The sequence below is a fragment of the Cinclus cinclus genome, chromosome 6 (assembly GCF_963662255.1).
Source record: "Cinclus cinclus chromosome 6, bCinCin1.1, whole genome shotgun sequence".
NCBI classification, from domain to species: Eukaryota; Metazoa; Chordata; class Aves; order Passeriformes; family Cinclidae; genus Cinclus; species Cinclus cinclus.
Window position 1 is genome coordinate 35,922,695 of NC_085051.1, and position 27,885 is coordinate 35,950,579.

Sequence of the window (27,885 nt, forward strand, 5' to 3'; positions counted from 1 at the left end):
GGGAGATGAATGTGCCTGTATGAGTAATGCCAGAGAAAGAACTAACAGGGGTAGGTGGGAACACCAGCCCCATGATGGGATGGGGTGCAACACCATCAGAGCCATAAAGCAAATGCCTCCCTTCTTTTCAGGCAGCTCCACTGGGGATTTCTCTGTGCAAGCATTTGACCAATAAAAGGAGAGGGAAAGTGCTGCCCTTATTCAGTGGATGGTCTTTGTGCCTCAAAATTGCAAAAATGGGTTTCAGAGTAGCCCTTGAGTCTTCACTCAATCCAATCCCAAGTAAAGGCACTAAAGCATAAGCAAAGGCAGCAGAGGGAAGGGAAATCTGCTGCTTACCTAGAAGCAAATTCCTGCAAACAGGCCAAGCACAGCACCTTCTCAGGACCAGCTCCTCTTTTTAATGAAGCACCAAGTAAGCAAATACAGTCAACACCAGCAGGAACCAAAGAGTGAATCAGACGCATCATGTTATGTATGTGTCACTATTACACCATAATTTCAAGGTAAATCCTTACTGGCTTTCTTAGGCAGGCCAAAACAGACCAAAAGGACCTAAAAATGATTCAAATATTGGCTGAGGAAGATTAGGGTGCTTTAGTAATATAGACCTTACTGCTATTCCAACTAAGGTTATGCTCAGAGCTACAATGTATTTTGACACGTAGCAAATCAAACAATTCCAGGAGTGTCCATAAAACAAAGGCTGAACACTGGACTCACCTTTAGAAAACAGTCTACATGGGAAAAATAAGGCTGTCAAAACTTCCTGGGACAGAAGAGAAACTGAGGTCAGAGCTACAGCACTGAATGAACTGATGTGACAGGATAGCAACCAATGGTCAGCTTTTAGTACACTTCCATCTACTGACAAATTATGCTTTTGATTTCCAAGAGAAAAATACACCAATAAACCTGCCATTACTGTAAGCATCAACACCTGCCAAGGGAAAAAAAAAAAAAAGCTAAGTGTACAATTTCTAAATCGCCCCAGTATCAAAACCGCATCCACATGCTTTTATCCATTCCACATATTAATTAAAAACAATATATCTCAGAAAGAAAATAAACTATGACAGAAAAATTCCTGAAGTTGTAGGTGAGCAATCACTGTTCACAATCACCTATATGCACTGAAACAAGCAAAAAGATAGTGGTGAACATTCTTTAATACAGAAAAATCTCTATTTAATAGTGTTTACTCTTTCAAATCAGAAAATAATGGCAAATAGGTACTTCAGAAGTTCAGGTTTCTATTTAGGCCCTTTTAATAAACATGAAAATGAAAGGAAAATCTTTGCAGATTTTTATTTCTAGGGAGCTGTATTAATATCACATTGGGCACTTCCTACAGTACTTCAAATGTGTACTTTAGAAGAGTGATTAGGGACTACTTAGTGAATTAATGAGGTCGCTCTGTGTTACTCCTTAGTAAAAGACCGACTTCAAGTTAATGAGGTTACTCTACAACCCACACTAGAGCTCTTGCTAATTACTTTTAAGTCTTGTAGCTCTCACAGTCCACCCAACTTCATTCCTGTACTTCCAGGAGAAGAGCTGCTGTTATTACTATCTTCCAAGTTTTCCACCCACCATGTTTCAAAGAACTTGCTGAAAGATACATTTGTCCAAAGTAGGTAATATTCCTTATCAATATTTCCCATCTATAGTATAATCTATTAAGATTAGGGTACTGGAGCATTCTCTGTTTCCTGTACTGACATCAAGAAGTAAACCACATTAAAAAGTGCTGATTCTGTATGATTTATATTTAAATAAATATATTCATACTTGCAGTGTTAAAATGAGTTATTAGGTTGTAAAGAACATAATACACAAATTCTTTAATATGTATTCTTTCTCTGCAAAAAATATACTTGAGCTAAAAACATTTTCTAAATATCATAATCATCTTGATGTCAAAAAAAAAGCTAAGAAAATTTGTCAGTATAGTTATATTACTACAGAATTTACAGCACTATAATCAGCATAACTCCATATGCTGACACACTTCCGAACCTTTACACACACACCCACCTGTTTAGGAACAGAAATATCTATAGGGATACTCTAAAATAGCTACAGCAGTAATCTCCTGCCAGTGCTAATCCCTTAAACTCTAATGAAGTGACTCAGCTGATTTTACAGCTTGCCAATGTAAAAAGATACCAAGGAAGTAAAAATAGGCACTGTAAACTCATTTCTGTAATTACATTTCATATTTTAATACTTAAAATCCTTAGCTAAAACAGAAACAGTAACAGTGAAGACTATACTACTGCCATGCTTGAAAAAAAACTTAAAGAAAGAAAAAAGACCAGTTCAGTTAATTCTCAAAACACTTAACAACTGCTGCTAGCATTAGGGTGTGTTACTCAATTCCAAAGTAACCACTGGATTCAGTTGATGCAGAGCCCCTGGCATGTGAAAAAGCCTTCAGTGAAGCTGCTTGGTCCAAGACATGTGACTTGTGGCAGAAAACCAAGCTCAGCTGCCTGCCAGCAATAGCTGGATCTTTAATGCATACCATCTGCTGAGACCAGTTAAAAGTCACAAAATAAGGAATTATATGTGTGTAAACTACTTAATATGCAATAATTTAAAATAAAAACTAAAATACTGACGTTAACTCTCATTAATAACAGTTTTTGAGGAAAAACATACCAGATAAATAGATACAACAACACATCACACAACTCTGAAACTTTTAAGAACATCCTGCACAACTGATTTTTCTTAAAGCAAAAGTAGTTTCAACTCATTTCTGATTCATCATTTTTTTCTTTCTGTAGTTCTTTCTATGGGAAGAGATCTCAGAGTTTCCCTCATTGTTTCTTTTGCTGGAAGACTGTTTTGTTCCCATAGGTGAACCAAAACCAACAGAATAGTAATCAAGACCATCCACAAGAGAACCCATACACCTGCTTTGCCTGTATGTATTCATTTGGATTCATTACCAAAACACAATTTGCACTGTTTTCATATAACACTGTAACATTAAAATGAAGCCCACAAAACACAATTCATGTATAAGACTTGAGTCACACCATACTGTATTTTAATAGTACAAGGTAAAAGCAACTAAAAATTAACTGGCAATTTAGGAACTTTTACCAGACTTAAAAAACATTAAAACTTGCACAGCTCTGAATCTCTGCTCTTATTTGCAATTACAGTCCAGGCCAATAAAATCAAACTGGAGAATTAACAATTACATCTTGCATTCATTCCAGTAGAATCTCCACTTTATTAGGAATTAAAAGACATTAATTTAAAATTCAAATTTGACATTTAAAAATACTTTCAAACTTTCTTTTAGCTAAAAAAGTGACAGCTGAACGCTCTTCTGAGAGTTCATTATTAGACAGGAAGACAATTAGTATTGGACACTTAGATTCAACTACACATTCAATAAGTATCAGTTGTGTAGAATGAAAAATAAGGAAAATCCATGAGGAAACAACTTCCACAGGATAGGAAACTTCTCTATTTCTAAATAATTTATCATTTGCATTATTTCTGAATTTATAAAGCATGTGTTAGGCTGCTTTTGCATTTTTCAGCATCTTATAAAAGCTATGCCATACGTCAGAGTAATAATTCCATGTTTGTTCTCCAATCTGCAGCATTTTGTAAATATTTTATAGACACTTAGTACATAATAGCTGAATAAATTAAAGAATGTGAAAGTACAGGTCTTTCTGCCGATGATTTCCACTAGTAGCAACCTCAACTGTGCAAACAGTTAACACTTTGAATACATCTGTCAACATTCCAAAAGGAAATAAGCAATTTAAACAAAAAGTAGGATTTTCTATGTGTGCCTAAATATGCACTTCTCCTCACTAGCTTCTACTGCATTCCCAGGTGCTCAAAAAAAAGAACTGACTTACACAAGAAAACCTCCACTTCCCTATTAGCAATCTAGTTAGCATCTGTGCTATCTATACCTCTTCTTACAAGGCCAATATTAAAAATCACTCGACCAGTAGTCATGCAAGAAAGGGAACCCACAATTTGAAATTCCTGTAACATCTTTTATTAGTCTCATCTAATCTGTTAGAAGCTGACACTTTCAAAAGGTCATTAACCCGATGCCTCAACATTCTGCACCCATCTTTTGCACAATATTTGCAAGAATCAGTTCAGTTTTATCTCACATGCAAAATTCCGAACAAAACAAAGGATACTTGACAATACCACTAGAAAAAAAAAAATTAAATGCCAGACTAGTAAATAGTGACAAAGTGATGAGTTGTCTGGAATACCCAGAGGCACAGACTCATATAAACAAAATGTGCTTTAATACACACAAATGCCAAGTTACATATTTTAGTCTAGGTAATACATCAAGCCATACCTAAGCAGCAAGCACTCATACCCTTGAAACCAACTCTGAGAACAGATAATTAAAACCACACTTACTGTAAAAAGTTTTGGAAACATCTAACTCAACTTGGCATGTTTAACAGTTAACAGTAAGTCAAAGGCACTACTATAAACAGCATGGATGAAGGCAACACTGGAAAGTATTTCTGAAGAACTTGTAAACTCAAGAACTAGAGAAGGGGAGGAAGACCAACAGCTGATGAAATCTTTACGTGCAGGTACATTCACAGTAAGAACACTAATACCTTTTAATCTAAACAGGAAAAGGTGAACTGAGTGCTGCCTATTAAATTCATCAGACTGGAAAATTTTTATGGAAAAGAGCAAGTAAATTTCAACAAAGAGAACTTAGGCAACAGATTTAATAGCAAAAGAGAGGGTAAAATTAGGTAGGATGCCCTCTCAGAAGCATTAGCTACACATCATGCTTGTATCAAACAAGATGCTCAATCCAGTAATAACCATATAAAATATAAGGGCCAGGACAGAATACAGGATGTCAATTTAGACTTAATCTTCCATTCTGACCTTTGCAACCATTAAGATTCCCAAAATAACTAGACAAGGTTAATTAATCTCCATACTACCAGTGACAATGAGGCCATAATTCCCATTTTACAAAGAGCAACCAGAAAGACATTAGTATTTTACAATTTGTATAGCTGAAAAAGAGGAAAAAAAACCCCAAACAAACCTAAAAATCAGGAATAATTCTAAACAGTATGTTGTAACAAGATTGCTCCCTGAAAAATACAGAGCCCCCCACTTCCATCTTAGAAAACCACTCTATAGGATGCTGAAGATCCTGTTACAATGGAGGCCACGGAGTAAATTACTCCAGTGCAGGTATTTCACTGCTGCCATACCCTCTGCCTTCATTAAAAGAAAAAAAAGCTTACTAAGAATCACATGGGACTTTAAAGGTTACAAAATTTCATTTGGGAGAGATGTCTGCATTAATGTAAACCAATAATTTACTAAGAACATATGCTTTTCAGGGCTTAAAATAATGAAAACTGTTGTCTATTGCTGATAGCAATACTTTAATTTATTCACTGCTGCACTCCAGCACAAAAGTGTAACAATGATCTGACTTTATTTTTTCCTTAAAATAACAAAAAGAGCAAATCTGTAGGACACTAAACGTGAAACCACCTTGATACCAAAAGAACTGCTCACTCAGCCTGCTAGGTTTTCCCCAATTGTCAAACCTGTTAAAGGGCACTTCACTGTCTGAATTACAAAGATGCTTTGTAAAGACAGCCCAAGACCGTAAATATATTCCTGAAAATCAGCTCTTTGGATTCCTATCCCTATCTCTAAAGGAAAAATCGTTTTTCTCTATACATCTAATTTTGATTTACTGGAGTTTTACAATCCTGATAAACACAGGAGAATGTAATTTTAAGCAGGAGGAGGTAAAGCTGAACCGTTCCACGTTACTCTAAGTCTCACTAGCTCACATCAACAGTTTTGGGTTCACTAGAATTTCTTCTTATGCTTGTTAGCAAATACAAGATACAGATATATACTTTTCCCCTAGTGCATAGATACTTTGGAAAGAAAAAGGTTTAATGTGAATGAAAGTAAACATGTTTGATCTTAAAAATAAACTGAAAGGATTACTATTTTACACATTAGAACACTAACATATGACCCTTAGTACAATTTGGTTTTATTTGTCAAATGAGCTGATAACTCCTGATCATTTTTTGCTTACCAAATCTGTTAAAGCCAAATATACACAGGTAACTTACAGAACAGCCAAAGAGGAAGATGTTTCCTCCTTCTGAGCGTCAATAAAGCCTATTTCATCTGCTGTGTAAAAAAGGTTTTAAGCAGGTCTTATTTTGTTATACTAGTGCCTTAGTCTGCAAATTTTCATTGTAATTAATTGCTAAGTACTTTTACTCTGACATACAGCAACACAAAGCCTCACCAGAAGAGCTCTAATTTTATTTCACAAAAAAAAAGTAAAACAATCACACTAGGCGAAAAAATAATAAATTGAAACACCTATGCAAAAAAGGGCTACATTTATGAGGTGAGATTGCAACAAGGGGCATGGACATAAACTGTTACAGGTAATTTAAAAGACAAAAAAAAAAAAAAAAAAGGCCATCATTTCAATTAAGTTTATATTAAATGCATTCTTTAAACTCCTGTTCAAGTGGATTTTATAGCACACAGTTTAACTACAATTTGGAACTAACACCTATAATCACAACAGTTTTGCTGTTTTGTTCAAACTCAACTACTTAACCAAGCCATTTCTCCTCATTCATTAAGTTTCTGTAGTTAAAGCTAGTGGCTTTTGCTGCTGGTAAAATGTTAGTATTCTTCAATGCCAAGTGACTAGCAGTGTCTGTGACTCATTATCACCAGAAGATGAATATGCCACTGATTTTTGTAATGTTAACGTATGAGTAACTTCCAAAATAATTTAATTGGATGTACTATGTAAATCTGGGAAGAAGTAAAGAAACATCAATTATTTGGCAGCACTACCTGTTAATCAGCTGCATACCCCGAAATCTGCTGTGATGCCTCTAGAACTCCACAAGAATATTATGAAATACACCACCCTGCACGTGTGCCTGCCTCTGGTTTGGAGCTCAGCTGAAACACTACTTTCAATATCCATTACTCTTGTACAAAAGCAAATTATTACCTTTATCATTAGCTATATCATTTCCTTTAGAACATGTCTGTAAAGTAACCATGTTACTTTACTGCAAAAATGAAGTGCAAGATTCTGAATCCAACATTGCAACACTTCTTTCTTCTGTTCAACTTTGTGCTTTCTTTGCTAAGTAAGATTGTGTATTGCCCTTAACTCCTTAAGAAAGCAGGATAGATACTGTGTTGTGGTTTTAGAGATGGTGCATACCATTCATGTCAATATTTTAATGTGGTCTTGTTTCACAGCTTTGCCAGCCCTCACCATATGCAGATTTTAATCACCAGAGGTACTTCACTAAAATGATAGGATTTTTTCTTAGCTTATATCACAACAGCAAATAATTTCTTATGTAAAAGTGGACTAATACCTAATATTTAATGTTACTCTAATTAAGTGTGAAAAACACCCCATTTCATTCTCCAAGAAACTGACTGTTTTAAAAAGTCCATCTCAAAGTTGAGTTGAAATGAAACATTTTCTTTAAAGTTTTGTCAATATATAACTAATAGCAATGATCAATTCCAAGATCTTCAAATAACATGCACACAGCAGTCAAAAACTTGGAAATTCTGTTCTTACTTAGTAAAAGAAAAAAAATTGTAAAGTCTAGAGGCTGGCTTTTTTACCAACAGAAAAATACACCCATATTCTAGATCAAGCATGCACTGAAAATACTTTCAAAATTAGTTCCTGAAAAATGGGGGTTGAGCCACCCTTCTGTCACACAGTAAATCTATTTCAGCAAACAGCAAGTCCTTTAAAAAACAAACTGAAAAGAAACTGCAAAATATTATCCATGATCATTTTAGTCATACCTTCTCTGCACATGACAATTTTGGCTATCTGAACTGTCATTTTAAAAGATTTTAAAAACAATTTTCAAGATATCATCTGTTTCTTACAGAGTTCCAAAATAAGTGAAGTCACCTTGAAATGCAGACACCCATTAGCACCCAAGGTAACCACTGAGTTCTCCACCAAAGACTGTATACCTTCCTCTGCTTCTCCCATACTGCCAGTTAGTTCCACCTCCAGTGCTCATCAGACACCTCTCTATATGCTGCAACTCACTCTAAGAGCAGAAAACTAACAGTTTTCTTCAGCAGGTTTAAAGAGCAGGTTGCACTTGCAGAGTATTAAAGGAGTTCAGTAAGTCCTGACAGTAGCAGGAACAAGAGTACGGTCAGAAGGAATAAAAAGGGTGGGTGATAAATGGAAAGAAGGCAATGAGCTACCATGTCAGCTCACCAAATTCCATTCTACCAGACCATGTACTTCAGTATATTCGCAGAGCCAAAAATAAGTAGCAGTTTCAACATTAGTGCAAAATCACTTCAACAGGCAGAGAACTTTGGTAACTTCTTCCCCTATTTACATTTCATTCTCTTCTTTATGAGGACAACTTACAAGAGCAAAAGAACCAGAGAACTTAGAAGAACTTAGAAGTAAAATTAAACTACACCAATACTCAAAAGAAAAATTAAACTGCCAAATGGCATTTTAAATATTCCTTCTTTCAGACATAAATAATTTTAAAACCACAACACTGCAATAACAGAGCATTCATTATATACACTTTCAGAAAGTGTATTAAAAAAGTACTTGGACTATTTAATTCATTTATACTGAAATAAAAGTAATTCCATTTACATTCAAATAAATAAGATACATAAAACCCACAACTGTTTTGTATTTTTTAAAGTTGAAATTTTGTTCCTGACCCTCAAACACACAGAAGATAATGTTAAAAATGCTTATGCCTAATTCTACACCAGTATATCCTGAAGTAGGCAGCTCACCCTGATCCATCAGAAAAATTCATTCTTAACTACCAATTTTTTTCTATAATGCTGAATTCTGAAGCTCCTCCAGTATCAGAAGAATGAGAATATACAGGGAAGTCAAATGGATCTCACTACAATATGGGTCTTCAAGTAAAAAATTTTACCTGTAAGTTCACCAAGGCAAAGAACAGGCCGGTTCAACTTCAAAAGCACTGTACAAAACTGTGCTCAATGCTCTGCAACTACTACAAATCCAAATGTTTGAGATGTATGAATTTTACATTTCCTGTAATAAATGCAGTCATGAGAACAGCTTCTAAGAGGTAAATCCGAAAACTGTTTCCTTCAGAGCTACAAAACTAAACACTGTAACAGACAGTTACCTTCTCAAATGCTTCTAAATCCATACTCCTAAAAAGGGAGGATGTATCTGAAAAACACTAGCTGTATTTTATTATGAAAAGAAAGTGAGAGCAATAAAAAAAATCATGGCAAGGAAGAGAGGCAAGAGCATGAAAATCAGAACTGAAGAACCCAACTAAAAACATAAAAGTTGTGATTGCTTACAAATTCACTACCTCTTCCATACTAGTGGTGGGCTCTCACAGGAAGTAGTGTAACACAAGCACAGCAACACTCAAGTAACAGAAGTGATTACATCAGCATTTTGTGCTGTGAGAAATATAAAGAGGATTGAGCGCAAGGACTGGGCTGTATGACGTGTACAAATGCAGTTGAGAAGGAGGATGGCAGGAACAGCAACATGCTCCAAAGAAGGGGCAAAATATTTGTGTGAAGAGAGTTTATTGTTTGTGATTTTTGCTTGGATTTACAGAACTCAATAAAAGCTACTATATCCCTCGACAAAAGTCCTGTGAGAATATGGATGCTTAAATATATCTAGGTGATCATCATAATCCTAGTGCAAAAAAAGCTTTTCACTACCAAAAAAAAAAAGCAAAACCAAAACAAAACACACACAAAAAATTCCAAATCCAAAAAACAACCCCCCCCCCGAAGAAAAAGGAAACAAATTGAAAAAACACACAAAAACAAAACCAACAACCCCCCCCCCCCCCACAAATACACATAGTTTCATTTAAAGAAATATATTAAGAGTTGCAATCAGCTCCTGTGTCAGAACAGGCACTGTGTATCACCCAAACAACTCCACATTTTTAATCAGACAAGGGTACTTCATGTGACATTAACAGAAACACTTGATTTTAGTGATCTAAACTGAAGTTCAGTTTGTAAAAACATTTTTGAGGCTGAAAGTTTCTAGGAATGTTAAATATTACAGAAGAAAGGGGAAAATAACATTCCACAAATGAAAGCCAGAACTACTTACGTTTCAAAACAGCGATCCACGTTGTCTGACATCAGAAGCAGCATGCAGAGTTGTTCCAGTGCTATTAGCTGCATATCCCTTTCATCCCCCTGCCCCATCTGCAGCCATTCCAGCAACGTGTCTGGATCCACATCTGCCATGGTTATTTATAAAAAAAAAAAAGCCGCCTTCACTTCAATTAAAAAATACCAAAAATATCCTTTAATTGTTGAAGCTGGACTAACTTCAGCACAATTAATTTCTCTCTTCAGTCAGCCTCGCACTTTTGCAGTTTTCACCTGCAAGAAAAGTTAAAAAGTAATCATCATCACCATTTTGTTAAACTTTCTGTATTTGCTCCTCTCTAAAATGTATAGCATATCTTTGGGCTGAAATTAAGGAAACTTTCACACAGTTTATTGGCAAATAGGGTTTTGTCCAAGCTTTCTAAGGAAGTAAATAGCAATGAGTTTTGTTCTGTTTTGAGGATTACCCAAAATTAAAGCTAGAAAAATTGTGCTTAACCATTTTGTGTATTCTTAAAGCTAAGAGAAAGTGATGTCTTGCCCATCGTCCTCCTTTAATATCACTTTATTATAAAGTGTTCAGCTATATGAGAAATAGATTACCTCCTCATGAAAATATTCAAATACAGAAAGACACAGAATTTCATATTTTAAATAAAAATCCATTAAATAAAAAACTGATACGTATAATTACAGACTTGCAGAACTTTTGGAGACGTTTTATGAATCCTTCATCTTTTAAAACAGCATTCAAACATAAGGAAAATAGACTTTTTATGTCAAAGGATAAAAAAAGACAAGAATCACTTCCATTTTCAAGAATCAGGGGTTTGTTGGGTTATTTGGGGACTTTCTGGAAGAAAAATATTTAATTCATAACTTTCAAAAAGAAAAGGGTGAATACGACAAATAATTCACATACATACAAGGAAAACAACTTTATTTGCTGGCCCAATGCCACAGTTGCATATGCAAGATGAAGACCAAAAAAGTCCCTTAAAAATGTTAACATATTTTTGGCATATGTGCTTGCTTTTTACATTGTGTTTAACAAAGAGTCAAATTCACCTCTCCTGCCTAAAAATACAGCAAACATGACTATTCTCATGTAAAAACTAATGGGTTACAAACCAATCTCTCCAAATTAGACATACAAGAAAAATAATGCTCTTTTAAAATACAGCTTAGAAAAGAAGAATTTGTTTATCAAACTCATAGGTAAATATGAAATGCTGGACAGTGTCCTCACAGACAGGGGGAAGGTGATGTGGGAGGAAGAATCTTGATCTGGACAAAGTCTGCCTACTTGTTTACTTGCTGCTAATGAGTTAATAGTTAAAAAATAACTCCATCAAGGGCATGCCTACAAAACTGAATCAGAAATTAGTATTATATGAAGAAACACACACTGAATCAGCTCTTTCACAATATCTTCAAACTCAAAGATGTGACAGAAGTACAACAGATAGGATTTTTATATAATTTAGGGCAGTAATATTACAGATCACATAACTACTGCTTGGCAGTTATATATTTAATATTAGTAAAATCATTTTCTGTCTTTTAAACAATGCCTACGATTCTCCAAGATGGTTACAGACTGCATTTCCTGCTCTAATCCTATAGAAAACTACTTTCAGACAGTAAAAGCGGGATCGTGTTATAAGTATTCTACCTCTCCGTACTTAACACGACTAAATCGTTATTTCCGGGAGCGGGGAGACGGGTGATAGCGAGAGAAACAAGAAAATTAAGAGACAGAGAAAGTGAGGTAAGTTCAACCCAGGCACCTGCTGTTCTCACATCCCAGACGAGCTGGCTATGCAGGAACCACCGCTCAGAACACGGAGCGTGGCGAGCGGCCGGGACTCCCGGGAGAGCCGCCCCAGAGCAGGGGCCAGGCCGCAGCCACACTCATCCCGCGCCGCCCGGGCCTGCTCGCACACACCAGGCGGGCCCCGGGCCCGCGCGGCGCTTTCGGCCCCCTCCCCACACGGCGCCGCCCGGGGCAGGGCAGGCACCGCCTCCCCCTCCTCGCCGCCCCCGCACGGGGCACCCGGCGGAGTGAGGGGCTCCCCGGCAGCGCCGCTCCGCTCTGCCCCCGGCCCCTCGCACAGACTTTCCGGCACCCGCCGCCTCCCCCCCGCCCGCAGCTCCGGCCCGCTCCCTCCCGGCCCGACAGGCCCGGCCAGCGACGCTCGAGTTCCCGTCGAGCCGCAGGCCGCGCAGGGTGACCCGGCCTGGCTGCTCGGGAAAGACGCCGTCTCCCAACGCGAGCCGGAGGGGCCCCGCGCCACCCCCGCCGCTCACCTCGCCCTCCCGCAGTCTCCTCGCCGGAGCAGAGCCCTCCTCAGCGCCACGCCGAGACCGGGGCAGCGGCGCGGCGGTGGCGGCGGCAGCCGGAGCCCCGCGGCAGGCGACGGCCAGCGGCATCCATGGCGCTCCGCCCGGTGCGGGGTGGGCGGGCGCGGCAGGAGCCGCGCTCGGGGCGGAGCTGAGGCGGCGGAGCGGCCGCCGGGGGCGCTGCGACAACCTCCGCGGAGAAGGGGCCGCTCCCGGGGACCGCTCGGCTCGGCTCTGCTCCGCTCCGCCCCGCGCCGCCGCTGCGGAGCTGCGAGCCAGGGCCCGGGGAGCCCCGGTCGCGGCCTGGCCGGCGAAGGGCCCTGCCCGGCTCGGGTGGCCTTTCCTTGGCTGCCTGGAGATTTATTTTTTTATGGTTTACAGGTCATTTTATTTCTTGGCATATTCTGGTTATTTACTTCAATATCATATTCTTTACATTTACGGTGGGGCTTATACTTTACAGGGGCCACTCTTGAAAACACTTTAATCCCCGTCCAGCACCTCCATTAAAAGGGATTTGATGGGCGGATTTAAGCGTGGCGGTGCTGGGTCTTACAGAGCGGAGATTTTAGGTTGCTCTTACCGAGCAGCGAGTTTGAAGCTCTGCAGCTACGCTGTGTAGCTTGACACACCTTTTGCAGTAGGGTGGTCCGCTGCCATATGTGCCGCAAGATGCTGTGCAATTACCTTGCAAATGATTAAAAGACAAAGGAAGCAAACCGCTAGAAATTTAAAATGAAGGATTTTCAAAATAATTTCATTCTCTGTAGTATGACATGTTTTGCAAAGGAATTTAAGCCTATTAATATAAGTACAGTAAATAAGATTATTGTACATTTGAATGTCACTCCTACCTACATCATAGACATTTCCTGTAATTAGGAGGCTAAAACTACACACTGAAAAAAAAGGCAATAGCAGTCATGCTTGGTTAAAACTTGCCAAATGCCAACATTTTTATTGGTCGATGTTGTAATAACACCTCTAGAAAGTGTTATCTTTATTGGTGCAGGTTTTATTCAGAACACAAGAACAGCAGTTCTTTTGTCTCTGTTTCTGATTTCTAGGGCAGCTTAGCCCTTCTGTCTTACCATACTACATCTCTGTTAACTGTGACTTGTTCCAGCTTAGCCAAGATTTACATGTGTATCCTTTGCTTGTGCTCGTCCTTCAGAGGTCAGGAAGACTTCTGATATGCTTAAAGACACAAGGCAATAGGACGACTGAGTCTACAGTCTTTTAATTTAGAAACTTGGTCTTTAACTTTTCACCAGTACAGAAGCAGCAGAATTAGGCCAGGTTTATGAGACCTGCATATGCTAAGTGACCTTGCTCCTGTTGCATGAGGCTAGAAAAGTTGCCTTTGCTTTTTTCGTGAAGAAAAGTGTCAGATAGAGAAATATTATTTTCTTCTGAAGAGCAAAAAAACTTTGAAATCAAACAAACATTTCATTATTTTCACATAGAATGCAGCTTCTGGTTCAGGTCTCTAGACAGATACATGGTTATTTGTGGACAATATGAGGATATAAAAATACAGATCAATTTAGGAACAAAATCAAAAAAATACCGTAGCTTAAAATAATATGATTAATGTACTTAAAGTACTATTAAACAGGAGTACAAAACTTAAATATTGGAAATATCTTTCAGTTACACAATTATTTCTAAAAGGAGAAATATAAATACTTCTATGTCCTGTTGCATGAATTGCCCAATTTCATATATCCATTTTTTTTTTACTCAAAGAAGTACATTGAGTAATATATTACAGCTTCAATCAGGATCTTTTTGCATTCTGATAATGCTTACAGTATTTAGGAGTTTGCTAGTGATTTTTGTTCCTTGTTATGTGATTTCTTCTCACCAGAACAAATCTGAAAAAGAATGCTGACTAGATAATTTCTGTTTCATTGATTATATACTTCATACAATTTATGTATGTTCATTGACTAATTGATTAATACTTTTTTTTCACTTCCTGTGCTGATGGGCATTCAAGTTATTTTCAACACTCTCTTTGTCATAGTACTCTACTGAAATATAACACAGCAAGTGATACCCCTGAAGTTACTGTTTCGGACTCCCTCTGTGTATAGCACTGATCCAGACTAGAACTGCCCCTTCAAAAGTGGCTGTTCCTTACTACTTACCAAGAAGGAAATCAGCAGCAAGTAAGAGTACAACTTAGCAGATAAGAAAGACATCAGAATTGCATTTGTATGGAATTACTCACATTCATTTGAATTTTCACACGAGTGAAGGTTTGTTCAGGCCCCCAAATTCCCAGCCCACGTCTATCATTCCATTAGCGCTGGTTTTAAGCCTTCTGAGAAGCAGAACTTCATGTGGATTAGTGCAGCCAGATGGGGAAGGTAAGTGATGGCATATATTGAAGTGACAAGTAATGGAGCTTGACTGTTGTAGCTGCTTTGAAGAAAACCACACTGAGCATTGTGTGAAACTTGCAGAAACAGCTCCCGTTCCCCGTGCTTGTGCAAGGTACATATTTTTCATTCGGTTAGAAAATTACCCAAATGCTAACACTAGCTGGCAGACGCTTCATGTATGACCTTGGCCTAATCCCATAATCATTGCGTGTCTGTTTCCTCCTTCACAAAATAAGGAGATAGTAATGCTGGAGTCAGAAATGTCTTAGCACTTATGGAATTGGGAGTTGCTGAGGTATGTTAGTATATTCAGTCCTAAATAATGCCATAAATTTATGACTACACTTGAGCAGGCAACGTGACTGACAATACCTTTGGAAATTAGGCCATATAGGGTCAACATAGATTGATCTTTGTGTTATATTGAGCAATTACCATCATTTTTTACTGAGTATTTACCTGAAAATTAAAACCTGGCATTAAAAGAGAAAATGTCAGCACAGTTACTAGAATAGTGTCAGGGACACATGAACATCAGTAAAATATGCCACGAGGGTAGCAAGGGTCAGGGATTGGGTTGCAGACACAGAGAGATTCTGAGACCTGCTGTAAAGGACACCCCACTTGAGACAGCTTCTCAACAAGAAGACATTGCAGATGTTCTCAAAAGGATTTGATTCACTTTGAAAAGAAGTCACTTTTGGCTAGGATTCTGCAACATCTTCTCATGATGGGAAAGAATATACCTATGTGTTTTTTCACTTATAGCTCCAAGAAGAATAACATTTATTACTGCTTTTATATTATGTTCAGGCTGGTGTTTTCTGTATGGTTTCATCTGATAGCAGAAGGAATGTCATGGTCACTCTTAATGTCACTGTGTGATAGTAAGTTTTGAAAACTTCAGAGTGGAATGATTGGGCTTCTGTTACAGAAAATACAAAACTGACCAACAATCAAGCTGAAATACACCTACAATTCAAACAGTACAAAAAGACTCAGATTCCTTCATGTTTTTTTAATTGATACAGCAACTAGAAGCCAGGATAACTGATGTTTTTGTTAGCTATCTGCCTACTTCAGTGTATATGCCAAGTTGATGATTCCAAAAATATTGCTCTTCTGTAGTAAATAGATCAGAGGGTGATATAAGCAGACCCTGAACACCTCCATAAATTTAAGGGAGTAGTTTATGCTGAAGACCAGGGCTGTGCCCAGTTAAATAAACTGTTAAGTTATTTATGGATTGTTTATTCTTTTGCTTTAACACTTTTTTCTCTGCCACCCACCCAATAACACAGCTGAAAACACTGAAAGTACCTACTCCTCCAAATCCAAAAGATTAATAATTCCATACATTTAATTTTTTGGATGAATACTATACTTATAAACAAAAAGTTACTAAATGTTTATGACACATTTCAAAGCAATAAGGTCATATATTACAGAAGCTTTCTTGCTATATCAAGTAGGACTTAGTTTAATAGAATGTGGCTATTTAACTATATTGTTAAGATTTTCTTATGGAAAGCATATTCTTTTCATAAATAAAATGCAGTTGTGAAAAACTTTTTTGATTTAAATCCTCCTACGTTACCACAGTCTCTTCTTAGCCACTCCACTGTTGCACAAGCCTGGGGAGCGCAAACATAGATAGTGTCAGCGTCTTGCCTTTCCAAAAGTACGTGGCAGCCTTTGGAGGCCCGGCAATCGGCAAACAAGTCCGTGTTGCTGCACAGCGAGGTGTGTTTACGATGTGGCTCTGACGCAACCCTGCAGCAGGAGCTGGGTGAGAGGTTTCCTCTTTGGGAGGCCAGCTCTTGCAATTACTCGTCCATGTGCTGAGCACACGAGCGGCGCTGACGTGATAAATATGTGAGTGACATGCTGGTGTTTACTGAGGTACGGGGCTGAGTCATTGCTCAGCTGGGAGGACTCCTCCTCAGCAGAGCCTCAGCTTCCTGGAAGCTCCTTCCTCAGTCTGCTATCCTCAGAGCTGACTACAGAAGAGCGAGTTTTTCAGAAATCGGCAAATGCTCTCAAATTATCTTTTCTTTCTGAAATTACTGCTCAAAATCATATGCATTACAGAGTTTTTTTCCTAAGTAAACTCACTTATGTGAGTTTTTGTTTGTGGAATGCTCTTTATTTCAAATTTAATTTTTTTATTTTTTTTCTGTTCCAGGCTGAAGAGTGAGAAACAAGTAAACTTTCTATCAGTTAACTACTTTCTACCTCAGTTTAGCTTCAGTTATATCAATACTTCAGACAGAAAATAGAAATTAAGCTGCTATTACTCATCTCCCTTCTACCTCCAAGTGCCAAGGGGAAAGTGAGACTGAACTTAGGCAAGAGTTCTCTATTTCAGGCTTCTAACTCTACCCTGTCCGCTAGTACCATAGGCAAGAGCAATAAATCTTGATCCAAGGCAAGTGCAAGGAAAGATCAGTGATTCACGTCACAGGACTTCTTACTGTTTTAATGGCACAATCTATGCTATGACTTTCTGAATCAGAAGGTTAATTAAGATTTGGTATTTGTTCCTCATAGTTCTGTTATGTTGTTACAGGAGTAAAACATATGCAATCCTATCAAACATTTGATGTGTGTCCCAAAACTTCGATGAAGTATTATGAATTAATTTGAATTACCTTTGCTGATGAGAAGACTTAGAGTAAGAAGAAAGTGTCTTTTATTGCAAAAATGATTCTTCTGTATTCTGGTGTTAAAAAAATACATCTTAGAGTTTTATTGAAAAGATTGTAAATTTTCCTTAATTAAAAGCGTACTAATGCTTTTTACTATTCTTGTCATGAAATTATGCCCTATTCACCACCACTGAATATCTTGACATGCAAAATGAGGAAACAGTTTCAAGCTTCTAAAATCTGAATTTCTAGATTAATTGCTAACTGAAAAGAGCTACATTGTTCACTCAAACCAGGAAAAATAATCATAATAGTGTGGTAGAGCATGGCGACGTTCAATAATAGCTCCGTCCTAGGGCACATGAGTCAGACAAGAAGAAAATTTTATCATTTACTACTGTAAACAGGAAAACTTTCTTGCCCAAATGATGACAGTGAGGAAAAATGGGAAAGTAGTATACATTCACTGATGGTTTGTTTGATCAGAAAGTTAACACTCTGCAATCTCAGCTGAGCTTGGATTGTTGGGTTTGTATGAAAGGTGACATTCAAACAAGTTAAATCTATACTTTGTTTAGAATTGTTCTAGAGATGTGAAACCAGGTTTCTGCAGATCTTCAAGTCTATACTTCTGCAAGGAAAGAATGCAGATTCCTTGAGAAATATATTACAGGAAATAAACTGTGTACCAAGTTTTCTCCTCATTAATTTTTATTAATAAATGAAGATCACATGGTGCATATATTGGGATTCATCCTCTACTGTAACCTTTGAACTTACTCCCAGGCTACAAACTGTATTACATAGAACTGGCTGAAAATGTAGAACTGATTCTGCAAAGACAGAAGAAGGACTTTTCATATCAACAGAATTGATTTTCATTCTCTACCCAATGCTAGTGAATGCAGAAAATTATGCTGTGGGGATTTCTCCTATTTTCTTAGCTTTTGTTTTCCATTTTTTTTTTTTAACTTCCTTAACAGAAATATTTTTGGAAAGACCAGAAATAACCCCTAAAGATCAAAGCCCTGAAATTCATTCTGTTATGTTGAATGTGAGGAAGAGGATGAGAAACACAAAAAGAACATTCAAAACAAATTGAAACATTCCTGTTTAGGAAAGATCTTAGAAGAAGTAGGTTGTGAATGAGAAACTCATATGTCTCCAATGTCCTTATACTAGGCTGTGCTGGATTAAACAGCACTTCTGGTGGGAGAAAGGCTATTCAAACTCTATCTTTGCTCACTACATTTCAAACTGTGACCCAGTCCAATTAAGGAGATATTTTTGATCTGATAGTAGATAGCTTTGTGATGGAGCTGCATTTTTGTAGGAGAATAAGTGGCCATGGAAGAAAATTGGTATAATTATCATATCTTTTGCCTAAGAGTTTTCAGTTAACTAACATAAACATAAGGAAAACTGCAAGTTGCTTCTTTTTAAAGGCATGGTTATTGTATTTTTTTAAAGTTTCATCACCAGTGTTTTAATTCCTTAGGAGTTCAGAGACCCACCTGATAAGTAAGCGAGTAGCAGAGGATAAACAATTCATATCCATTTTTCTTTTTGTAATCTACATTTTACCCATTTTGGACCCATTGACTTATGCTGGTAAAACTGAATATCCATGAACAGGTTACAGATTACTGCCACTAGTGCACAGGATTTTACATCTCAGTTCCTGTGCTCCTGGTACCAATACCTCAAAAAATGAAGTCAGCTGTAAAGTAGTTCCAATCCAATTCCTGCCCAAATTTCTGCAGCTAAGCTTTTAATATCAGTGTTCCAATTGCATTGACTCTTAGTTATGTAGAGTAAGACACAAGCATTATTTTATTATCCAAGCATATAGCTTTTCCTATCAGTTCTGTGTTATAAGACTATATTTTTGTACTGCAAAACATTAGCTCTTTGGGGCTTTGCTGTCTGCAAAATTTCTGTGTAAACACTGGTCTCAGTGGACAGAGGTTCCCTTATTAAAGTGATTGTATGTCAGTCTGCATCAAAGCAAGAATGCACTCTACCCATTTTTTCATACAGTGCCAGCCTGTAGATCAGCAGGCCAAATTATCTTTGTAAAGAAATACCATTCTACAGATGTCAGTAAGGCCTTACCAGTCTGGGCCAGCATGCAATTGGGCTCAAATACTAGCCTGGACTATAGGAGTTTAGCTAAACTGAGTCTACAGAAATTTAAAGTTTTGTTCAAGATTCTTAGCTGGCTTGACATTTTCAGGTGAGACCCAGACCCAGACCTAGTGGCAGTTCTGCTCTGTTCGTTTAGGAAGCAGCAAGTTGAAGATCAAAAGAGTACAAAGAGCTGATAGACTTTTTGCTTGTATTTCTGTGAGAAGCACCATTGAGATTGCCTCTTGCAAGCTAATTTATAGGGAATGTTGGACAGTTATTTTGATAGAGAAATCTTATCTGCTTACAACATGTTCTCAAAGTAAGTGGTGTTCTGCACTGACAATGCCAGCAGTTATTTTAGGGGAGAAACATTGTCTATGTCATTTTTGCCGTAATATTTCACATACAACAATTAGTCTATGTCCCAGTCCCTACTCTGACCCTGATGAGAGAAGGAATAGCTTGGGGCTGCTGAATCTTATGCTAATGATTGCCAAGTATTTCACAGTGGAGGACCAGTGTTGTTGATAGGCATTTTAAATATTGAAAGGCCCTAGGGAAAATTCAGGCCTCTCTGTACATATGAGATAAAAGACATCTCCCCCTCAGAATTAACAGTAAACAGAAAATTCAAAGGCTACAAACCAGATCAGAATAACACAATCAATGGTTTAGCTCCAAAGTCTACATATTAGTGGTCTCCCAAGTCTATTGAGCTAACTCTTTTGGTTGTGCAAAGAAAACCAAGAGGAAAACAGAAGCTGCTCTGCATTTGCACTTCTATATGGATCATGGCTTCAAGTTAACCTGCACTCCCTGGCCATGGGGTGACCCACAGACAAGGAACATGCACTCAGAGGAAAGGATTCTGTCTCAGCACTGGAAAGAAAGGGAATATAGGTGGAAGGGAGCTGGCCTTCCCAATGTCACATCAACTCAATTTCTTCCCTTATTGGGAAACTTAGACAACAAACCAAAGCCAGAATCCAGCCCCATCTCACAGGCAGGGCTGGAGGGTTGTCCAGTGTTTACATCACTTGTAATTTGATAGGAAAGCAGTAAGCAATGTTTTGAGAAAATCAATTCATTACTGGCCATAGAAGTTACAAGCAAATATACCTGCAAGTTATCTCAAGCAAGTAACCTTAGGAAGAAGGCTTAAGACTGATATTTGGAGGTAAATTGTGCCCTCCATAGCAATATTGTACTCCACCAATGTATAAAATTGGTCGGTGCTTATGCATGTAAATGTAGGCAGAAATTAACCCAAAAGCGCTTTTGAAAGTGAAAGACTTCTTCCCATGGTGTTAGGCAAGAAAGATAAGATTTTTGAGTTCAGTGTTTGGTGCCTCATGTATACTTCAACAGAACTATGTTGTAGCAATAGAATATCCTGTTTTAAATAATAAAGATAATGAAGATAATGAAGACTTCAAGATTGTAACCCTATCTACTTTTCTTCTTGATAAACTGTTGTGGTAGATACAGATACCCTGCTGTTTCCTAAAACGGTTAGAAGATGCAACCAACAAACCATTCTCAGCTGTAAAATGATACAGTTTTGAGTCTCCTCTATAAATATCTAAATATCTGACTCCTTACTGCCTTCTAGTTTTAACCTCTGTCTAACTGTACCTAAGGAGATGTGCTCTGACATAGCAGTTTTAGACATCCCACATGGCTGCTTTACTTGTGCAGGAGAATTTGAAAGGTAGATTTTCTGTCATTATCAACTGTATTCTGTCAATCACAGTTGACTAGGGACATAGTAAGACATTCCAAAATAAGAGGATTTTAAAACATCAGCACCATTACCATACATCTGCATTCATTGTTTTAAATTAAAAGGTAGATCATTCCAATTGTACTATGAGGTACATTACATATTTAGCTTAAAAAAAGAGAAAATGGCACCCTTGGTCAGTATGTAATTAATATGGTGGTGCTGTCTGTGCATTAACTCCAGACTTGTTTCCCTCCCCACTCTGCTTCTGTAGCTAAATTGATCAGCTTTTTGCACTGGCAGGATCCAACAAAGTGCTGGTGTATGCTGACACTTCTTGGCTTAGCTCAGTGATGCTTTATGCTGTCAAGAGTAAGCACAAATCACAGATGAGAACTAAAAGTAAGCTTAATAATTAAAATTAAAGGGCAGTCCTGCCAGTACAAGTTGTGGTTTATAAAAGCATAGAATAAGAAAAAAAAAACATGTAAAACGAATCTATCTTGTACTACTGATCTGAAATATGCAGTTGCATTAGAGAAGGATTCTCTTTCTGATGGCATTAGATGGTTATACATAAGACTGACAATTTAAATATTAGAATTAATTTTATTAGTAGAAATTATGTAAATAGAAACAATAATTTCAGTATCACTTCACAGTGATGCTGCTGGGTTTCCTTTCAGATAGCCTCTATTCTTAGAGCTATCTGGCACGCTCAATTTAAGACCAAACCTGACTGATAAAGTATTTTGATCCTCAGGGCCTTTCAGATGTCAGATGTAGAGCATTTATGGGACTGCAGCAACACCTGCTCCAGTATTCCTTTGAAAGAGCTTCCCATTCTCTCTCTTCTTTCCCATACCATTAATACCGGCTCTCTGGTGCAGTTTTCACAGAAAGTTAGAAGGATAAAGGATTTTTAAGGAAATACATTTTGGTCTCCAGAGTGCCTTAAATAAATTCCCAAAGTTATAGCTTACATGGAAAAAGTGGTTCATTGGGTTTTCCATCTTTCAAACAGGCCTCTTCCACCTCATCCTTCAGATGACAGACATATCCTATACATAAACTTCTATTAAGCTCAAGCAGACCGGATAGGAGGGAGCTGGGAGTCCCACAGTACTCCTGCACTTGCAGGCACTCCTAAGTACACTCTGCCACCAACCCACAAGCTCCTGCTTTCCCTCCTGTCCCAGCAGGAACCCCCTGGAGTACTTCATTCAGGCCTGGTGATGGGGGCAGCAAGGCTGTGTCTATCTGACAGGCCAGTGCGAACACTTCTCAAAAAACCTCTGAACCAGTTCAATAACGCTGATACAGTACTTCTGAAAAGTAGCCTCCCATACTATTTTTTTCTCCCCGGAAATGATGCTATGTCTAAATCAAATTTGCAGTAAATTCAAAATTTTCCTTGACAGTGTGCCCAATCTTTTTTCCTCTCTCCCATTTTCACTCCAGACTTACATGCAAGTACTTTCACTCAAGATTTACATGCTAAATTACTTGAAATTCCAGGAAATTACAGTATTTAAAATCAAGGTTGGATTTTAAAAATCCAGAACATTTTGATTTTATTTAAATTGTGTTTAAGTGTTGCTTTCAGCTTTCAGAGCTATGGAATCAGAATGTTCTTTGTAGGATAACATTAATCTCAGCCTTACATCAAAGTTCAGGTCACTCCAGATGTCTGAAAAATGCAGTAAATGGTGGACCTACAGGGAAAAAAAAGGCACACATTTTTGTGTGTTTCAATACTTAAACAGATCCACAAACTCCAGCTTGAAAACCAAAAAAAATACAGTGACTGATCAGATACCAAAATGAAAAATATTAAGTTAATCTCATCACCACCCTTCGATAAATGTATCCCACCTGGTTTTGAGTCTAACCTACTTTGAAGAAATGGAGTAATGTGATTTTAGACCAGAAACAAACCAGGAAAAAAGCTTCCCTACACTTACTTTATATAAACATTTTACCATGTAATGATAAATAGCCAATTTTCTTAAGTTTACAAATAATATCAAATTTTTATTAAGTTTTTGGAGGTTTCCTGGGATTATTTGGTTTTCAGGATTCTTACTTGGTACAATGTTTACCTCGGTAAAATGCTAATTACTGAGAATTTATTCACCAGTTCTAGTGGTCTAGTTAGTAGAATAGGAGCCAACACTGACAGTTCAGCTAAGACGCAGGAGAATCTTGGATTTTGAAATGAGAAAAGTTTAAAACCTCGACCACTCCACAAACATTATTTTGCCATGGAACAACTCTGTTATAAATGCCAGTTCACTGGCCATGCTGTAGCTATGAAGAAATTCAGAAGCTCTGATTTCTAGACAGCATTTGCTACCAGCTACTATTAGTACTTCTTAACTAGACAACCTGTACAGCAAGAATCTTATTTGCATGACAGTGGTCCATGTGGCCTCAATGCATGTCTGCCAAGGTCGATAAGGCTGGCACTTTGCAAGGAACTAGATTTTCTTTTGTGGGGTTGGGTTGGGGAGGCACAAACAAGGGCACAGTAATATTTATTATTCACAGAATGTTTTCTCTGGCACCTCCATGATTTGTTTCCAGTGCCTCTCTCCCCAAAAGGACAATAAGCATATTTATTTGTATTTTTAAAAACAGTTCCCATCTCAGGCCTACTTTGTGCAGACTGTGTTATCAGCAGCTTCCATTTCTTCTTAAGTGGGGAGAAAGAATAAGCTATAATTAAATGAAGGTATTTATTCTTTCTTCCCTGCCCTGAAGGGAATTGCTGCCCTGTTGCCAGCAATTACAGGCAGCTAGCAGTTCCCTGGGATCACAGTAACCAGGAACCAGTAAATGCACTCTGGTCCCATCTACCCACCCAGGAAAAATTCCTCTGCACTGAACAGAGACACTTCCCAGCTCTGCCTTCCCTCTGGCCTCTGAACACCCATCAAGGAATGGTCTTAATTTCCAAAGGCTACCCACCCATTGAGGTCAAAATCCTAATCTAAGAAGAGTGGTGAAGATTTTGCCATTCAATTCACTCCTCATAAGCAATTTCAAAATCTGTAGATGTAAATATCCAAAGCATGTGTGCACAGGTGTTGTAACCAGAACTGTAAAGGCAATGAAAACCAGGGCGTGTGGCTGCTCTTGCTGCTGATGAGTTACATCATTGCTAACTTGTCCTCCTGCTTTGCATAATATATAACATTTTCCTTTTGTGTGTATATAAGAAGCAGTGCTTTCTGATGAAGTTTCCATCATTGCAGCGGTTATTTTCATGGTTTACTTGGAGACTGTACAGAATGTGAACCTGTTGTGTCAGCTTTGCATATTTTAGTAACAGGTAGAGACTCCCTGTATTGTATGCAAGTAACTGCATTACTTTCTATAGTAACGTTGTTAACTTGTCTCATCCTGCGCTGCTACTGCTAAGTGTTTTTCTTTGATTTACATGGCTGGTTGGCAGTCTCTTCCTAAATAATAGGCACACAAAATAGAACAAGAAAATCTCATGTAACAGAAAATTGTGTGAACTTTACAAACCAGAGCAGCTTAATTTCTAAAATATTTTTTAGGATTCCAGTTAACTATTAAGTTATGATATTTCACACAAGCTGTTTTGAAGCAATGAATCAACAAGATGACTGATTTAATTATTATTTTCTCTACCTTCTTTTACTAGCCATGTGTGTGTCTCTTGTTCTGCTTCCCTGTTCCTTCCTTTCTGTCCTGCCCTAATCCTTCAGCACTTGTTTGATTTGAAAAGATCTCTCTAGAATGTCGTTGCTTCCTCAGCAGCCTTTGTATTTGCTCCTTTCCTGCTGCTTTTTCCTCTGAGCTGTCCTGTCTCCACAGCCATCTCTCCTGGCTCACTGGAGCACATTGCCCTCCAGCACTTGGACTCAGCACAAATCACTCAGCAAGTCATGGTTGGGTGTTGGCTACCTGAACAAAAGGAACACAACCCGAAAAGATCTCTAAGAGCAAGTTGCACATAGTTCCAGTTCTGGGATTTTAGCAAGAAGAGGAATTGGATTTTAGATACTTGCATGTCTGCCTAACTCCTTCCACTTACTAGAAATACACAGATTTTAAAACAAACAAACAAACAAACAAACAAATATTCAATTGTTCTGGGAGAATTCTGTATAGTCTAGGTACAACTTCACAAACCTAGAGGGCTAGGAGAGAACCCCTGCTAGTTAATGTATTCATTACCTCCTGAAGGAGAAAATTATGGCATTGAAAGCCATTCATTTAGGTAAAGTCCAGAACAAACCAGTGAAGAATATAGTTTCAAATCCTAACCACCAAAAATAAAGTTGATCCAGCCAAGATGTACCACAGCCTGGAACAGCCAGTTTCCACAGGCATTGCCTGCTTCTGTAGTCTCTCTGCTCTTTAGCCAGTACATTCAACAGCCATTTCTCTTCTGTTTTAGCCAAGAAAATCTCCAGAGGCCTTTAGTGACTGCTGCTTATCCTAAATCATTGCAGTTCATGGTTCTGAATGTTGTTGCAAGTGCAGAGAACAAGCAGGATATTGTGTGGATAAGTACGTATGTGTTGACAGGCTTCAGCAACCGCTGCTCTGAAGGATGCCAGGGAGAGACATGCCTATACTATGGCCTAGAACAATGGGAAGATCAGCCCAGTTCCACTACTATTTGAATTTATCCATAAAGGCTGGTAGCACTTGACCAGCAACAGTTTCAGCACAGATCTGGGCCACTGTCAGTGACTGTGCAACAAAAAACGACAGACACACACACACAGAGACACACAGACACAGACAGACACACACACACACACACACAGACACAGACACACACAGACACACACACACAGAGACACAGACACACACACACACACACAGACACACAGACACAGACAGACACACAGACACACACAGACACACACACAGAGACACACACACACACACAGAGACACACAGACACACACACACACAGACACACACACACAGAGACACAGACAGACGCAGACACAGACACACACACACACAGAGACACACAGACACAGACAGACACACAGACACACACACACAGACACAGACACACACACACAGACACAGACACACACACAGAGACACAGACAGATGCAGACAGACACACACAGAGACACAGACACACACACACAGAGACACAGACAGAGACACAGACACACACAGACACACACACACAGACACACACACACAGAGACACAGACACAGACAGAGACACAGACACACACAGACACACACACACAGAGACACAGACAGAGACACAGACACACACAGACACACACACACAGACACACACACACAGAGACACAGACACAGACAGAGACACAGACACACACAGACACACACACACAGAGACACAGACAGAGACACAGACACACACACACAGACACACACACACAGAGACACAGACACAGACAGAGACACAGACACACACAGACACACACACACAGAGACACAGACAGAGACACAGACACACACACACAGACACACACACACAGAGACACAGACACAGACAGAGACACAGACACACACAGACACACACACACAGAGACACAGACACAGACAGAGACACAGACACACACAGACACACACACACAGAGACACACATCTCAGCAGTAGCTGCACTGACCGGTGCCATCCCAGAACAGGTGCCTGTGTGAGCAGGGGCTACAGAAACCTGCTGGAAAGGTAGAAAACTGCCTACTCAGAAAAAGTTGACTCATAGCTTCTCCAGGTGCAGATGCCCTCACAGATGCTCACTGACTATCTTTGCTTCCTGTACCTGGACAGGGACACATTTCCAAAATTATGTGGGAAAATCAGGATAGAAGACTCAAGTTTTTAAGCCCCAAGGGTCAGCATGTATCTACATTTACTGTATGGTTAAGAGGGTGCCAGGAAGTACACTCCAACTGATTGTGGCTCAAGACCAACTAAAGATCACTCATTCTTGAGACTCTCTCTCCAACCAGCTTAAGAATTCTCAATCCACAAAAGTAAATTATACCCAGATTTGTTGATTTCAAAAGGAAACTGGGAGGAATGGACTAAAAATAAGCCCATCTACCCTCCCACCCTCCCGCTGGCCACATTACTGTGGCTGGCAGCTTGCCATATGCCTCAGATTGGAGGGGAAAATACATTCATTTGTATTGCCTCTTCTATTTCCCCTCTTCATCCCATCCTTGATTATTTAATAAATGCGCTTGAAGAAGTACCTGCTTTTTTCTTATAAGCAAATTATTTTATTCCCTTAACTGAATTTCAGGTTAATTTGGTGGCAGCAGCTTGAACCAGTTATCCTTGTATTTCCCATAAAACATGCATACATCTGTGACAATTTTTTCTTGGTGTCTGAATGAATTTTACATGAGTGAAGATGAGGTTAAGAGCATTTGCCTTCATAATGATAGGCTGTAATTTCAAA

The 27,885-nt window shown here is 38.6% G+C and overlaps 1 protein-coding gene across 6 annotated transcripts in view; it reads right to left on the bottom strand.

Moving 5' to 3' along the window:
- The window catches only part of HECTD1 (HECT domain E3 ubiquitin protein ligase 1), a 65,892-nt gene extending 48,330 nt beyond the window's left edge, over nt 1-17,562 (bottom strand). For 4 of the 6 annotated variants that reach the window (XM_062494668.1, XM_062494667.1, XM_062494671.1 and 1 more), the window contains exons 1-3: nt 14,792-17,561; nt 13,139-13,242; nt 10,208-10,485 (exon numbers count right to left, since the gene is read on the bottom strand). In XM_062494668.1, coding sequence (XP_062350652.1) covers nt 10,208-10,347 — 140 coding nt within the window. In that variant the 5' untranslated portion in view covers nt 10,348-10,485; nt 13,139-13,242; nt 14,792-17,561. Of the gene's footprint in view, nt 1-10,207; nt 10,486-13,138; nt 13,243-14,791 lie in introns of all 6 variants that reach the window. The other 2 variants (XM_062494670.1, XM_062494669.1) reach the window with 2 other exon arrangements.
- Nucleotides 17,563-27,885: the final 10,323 nt, after the last annotated feature.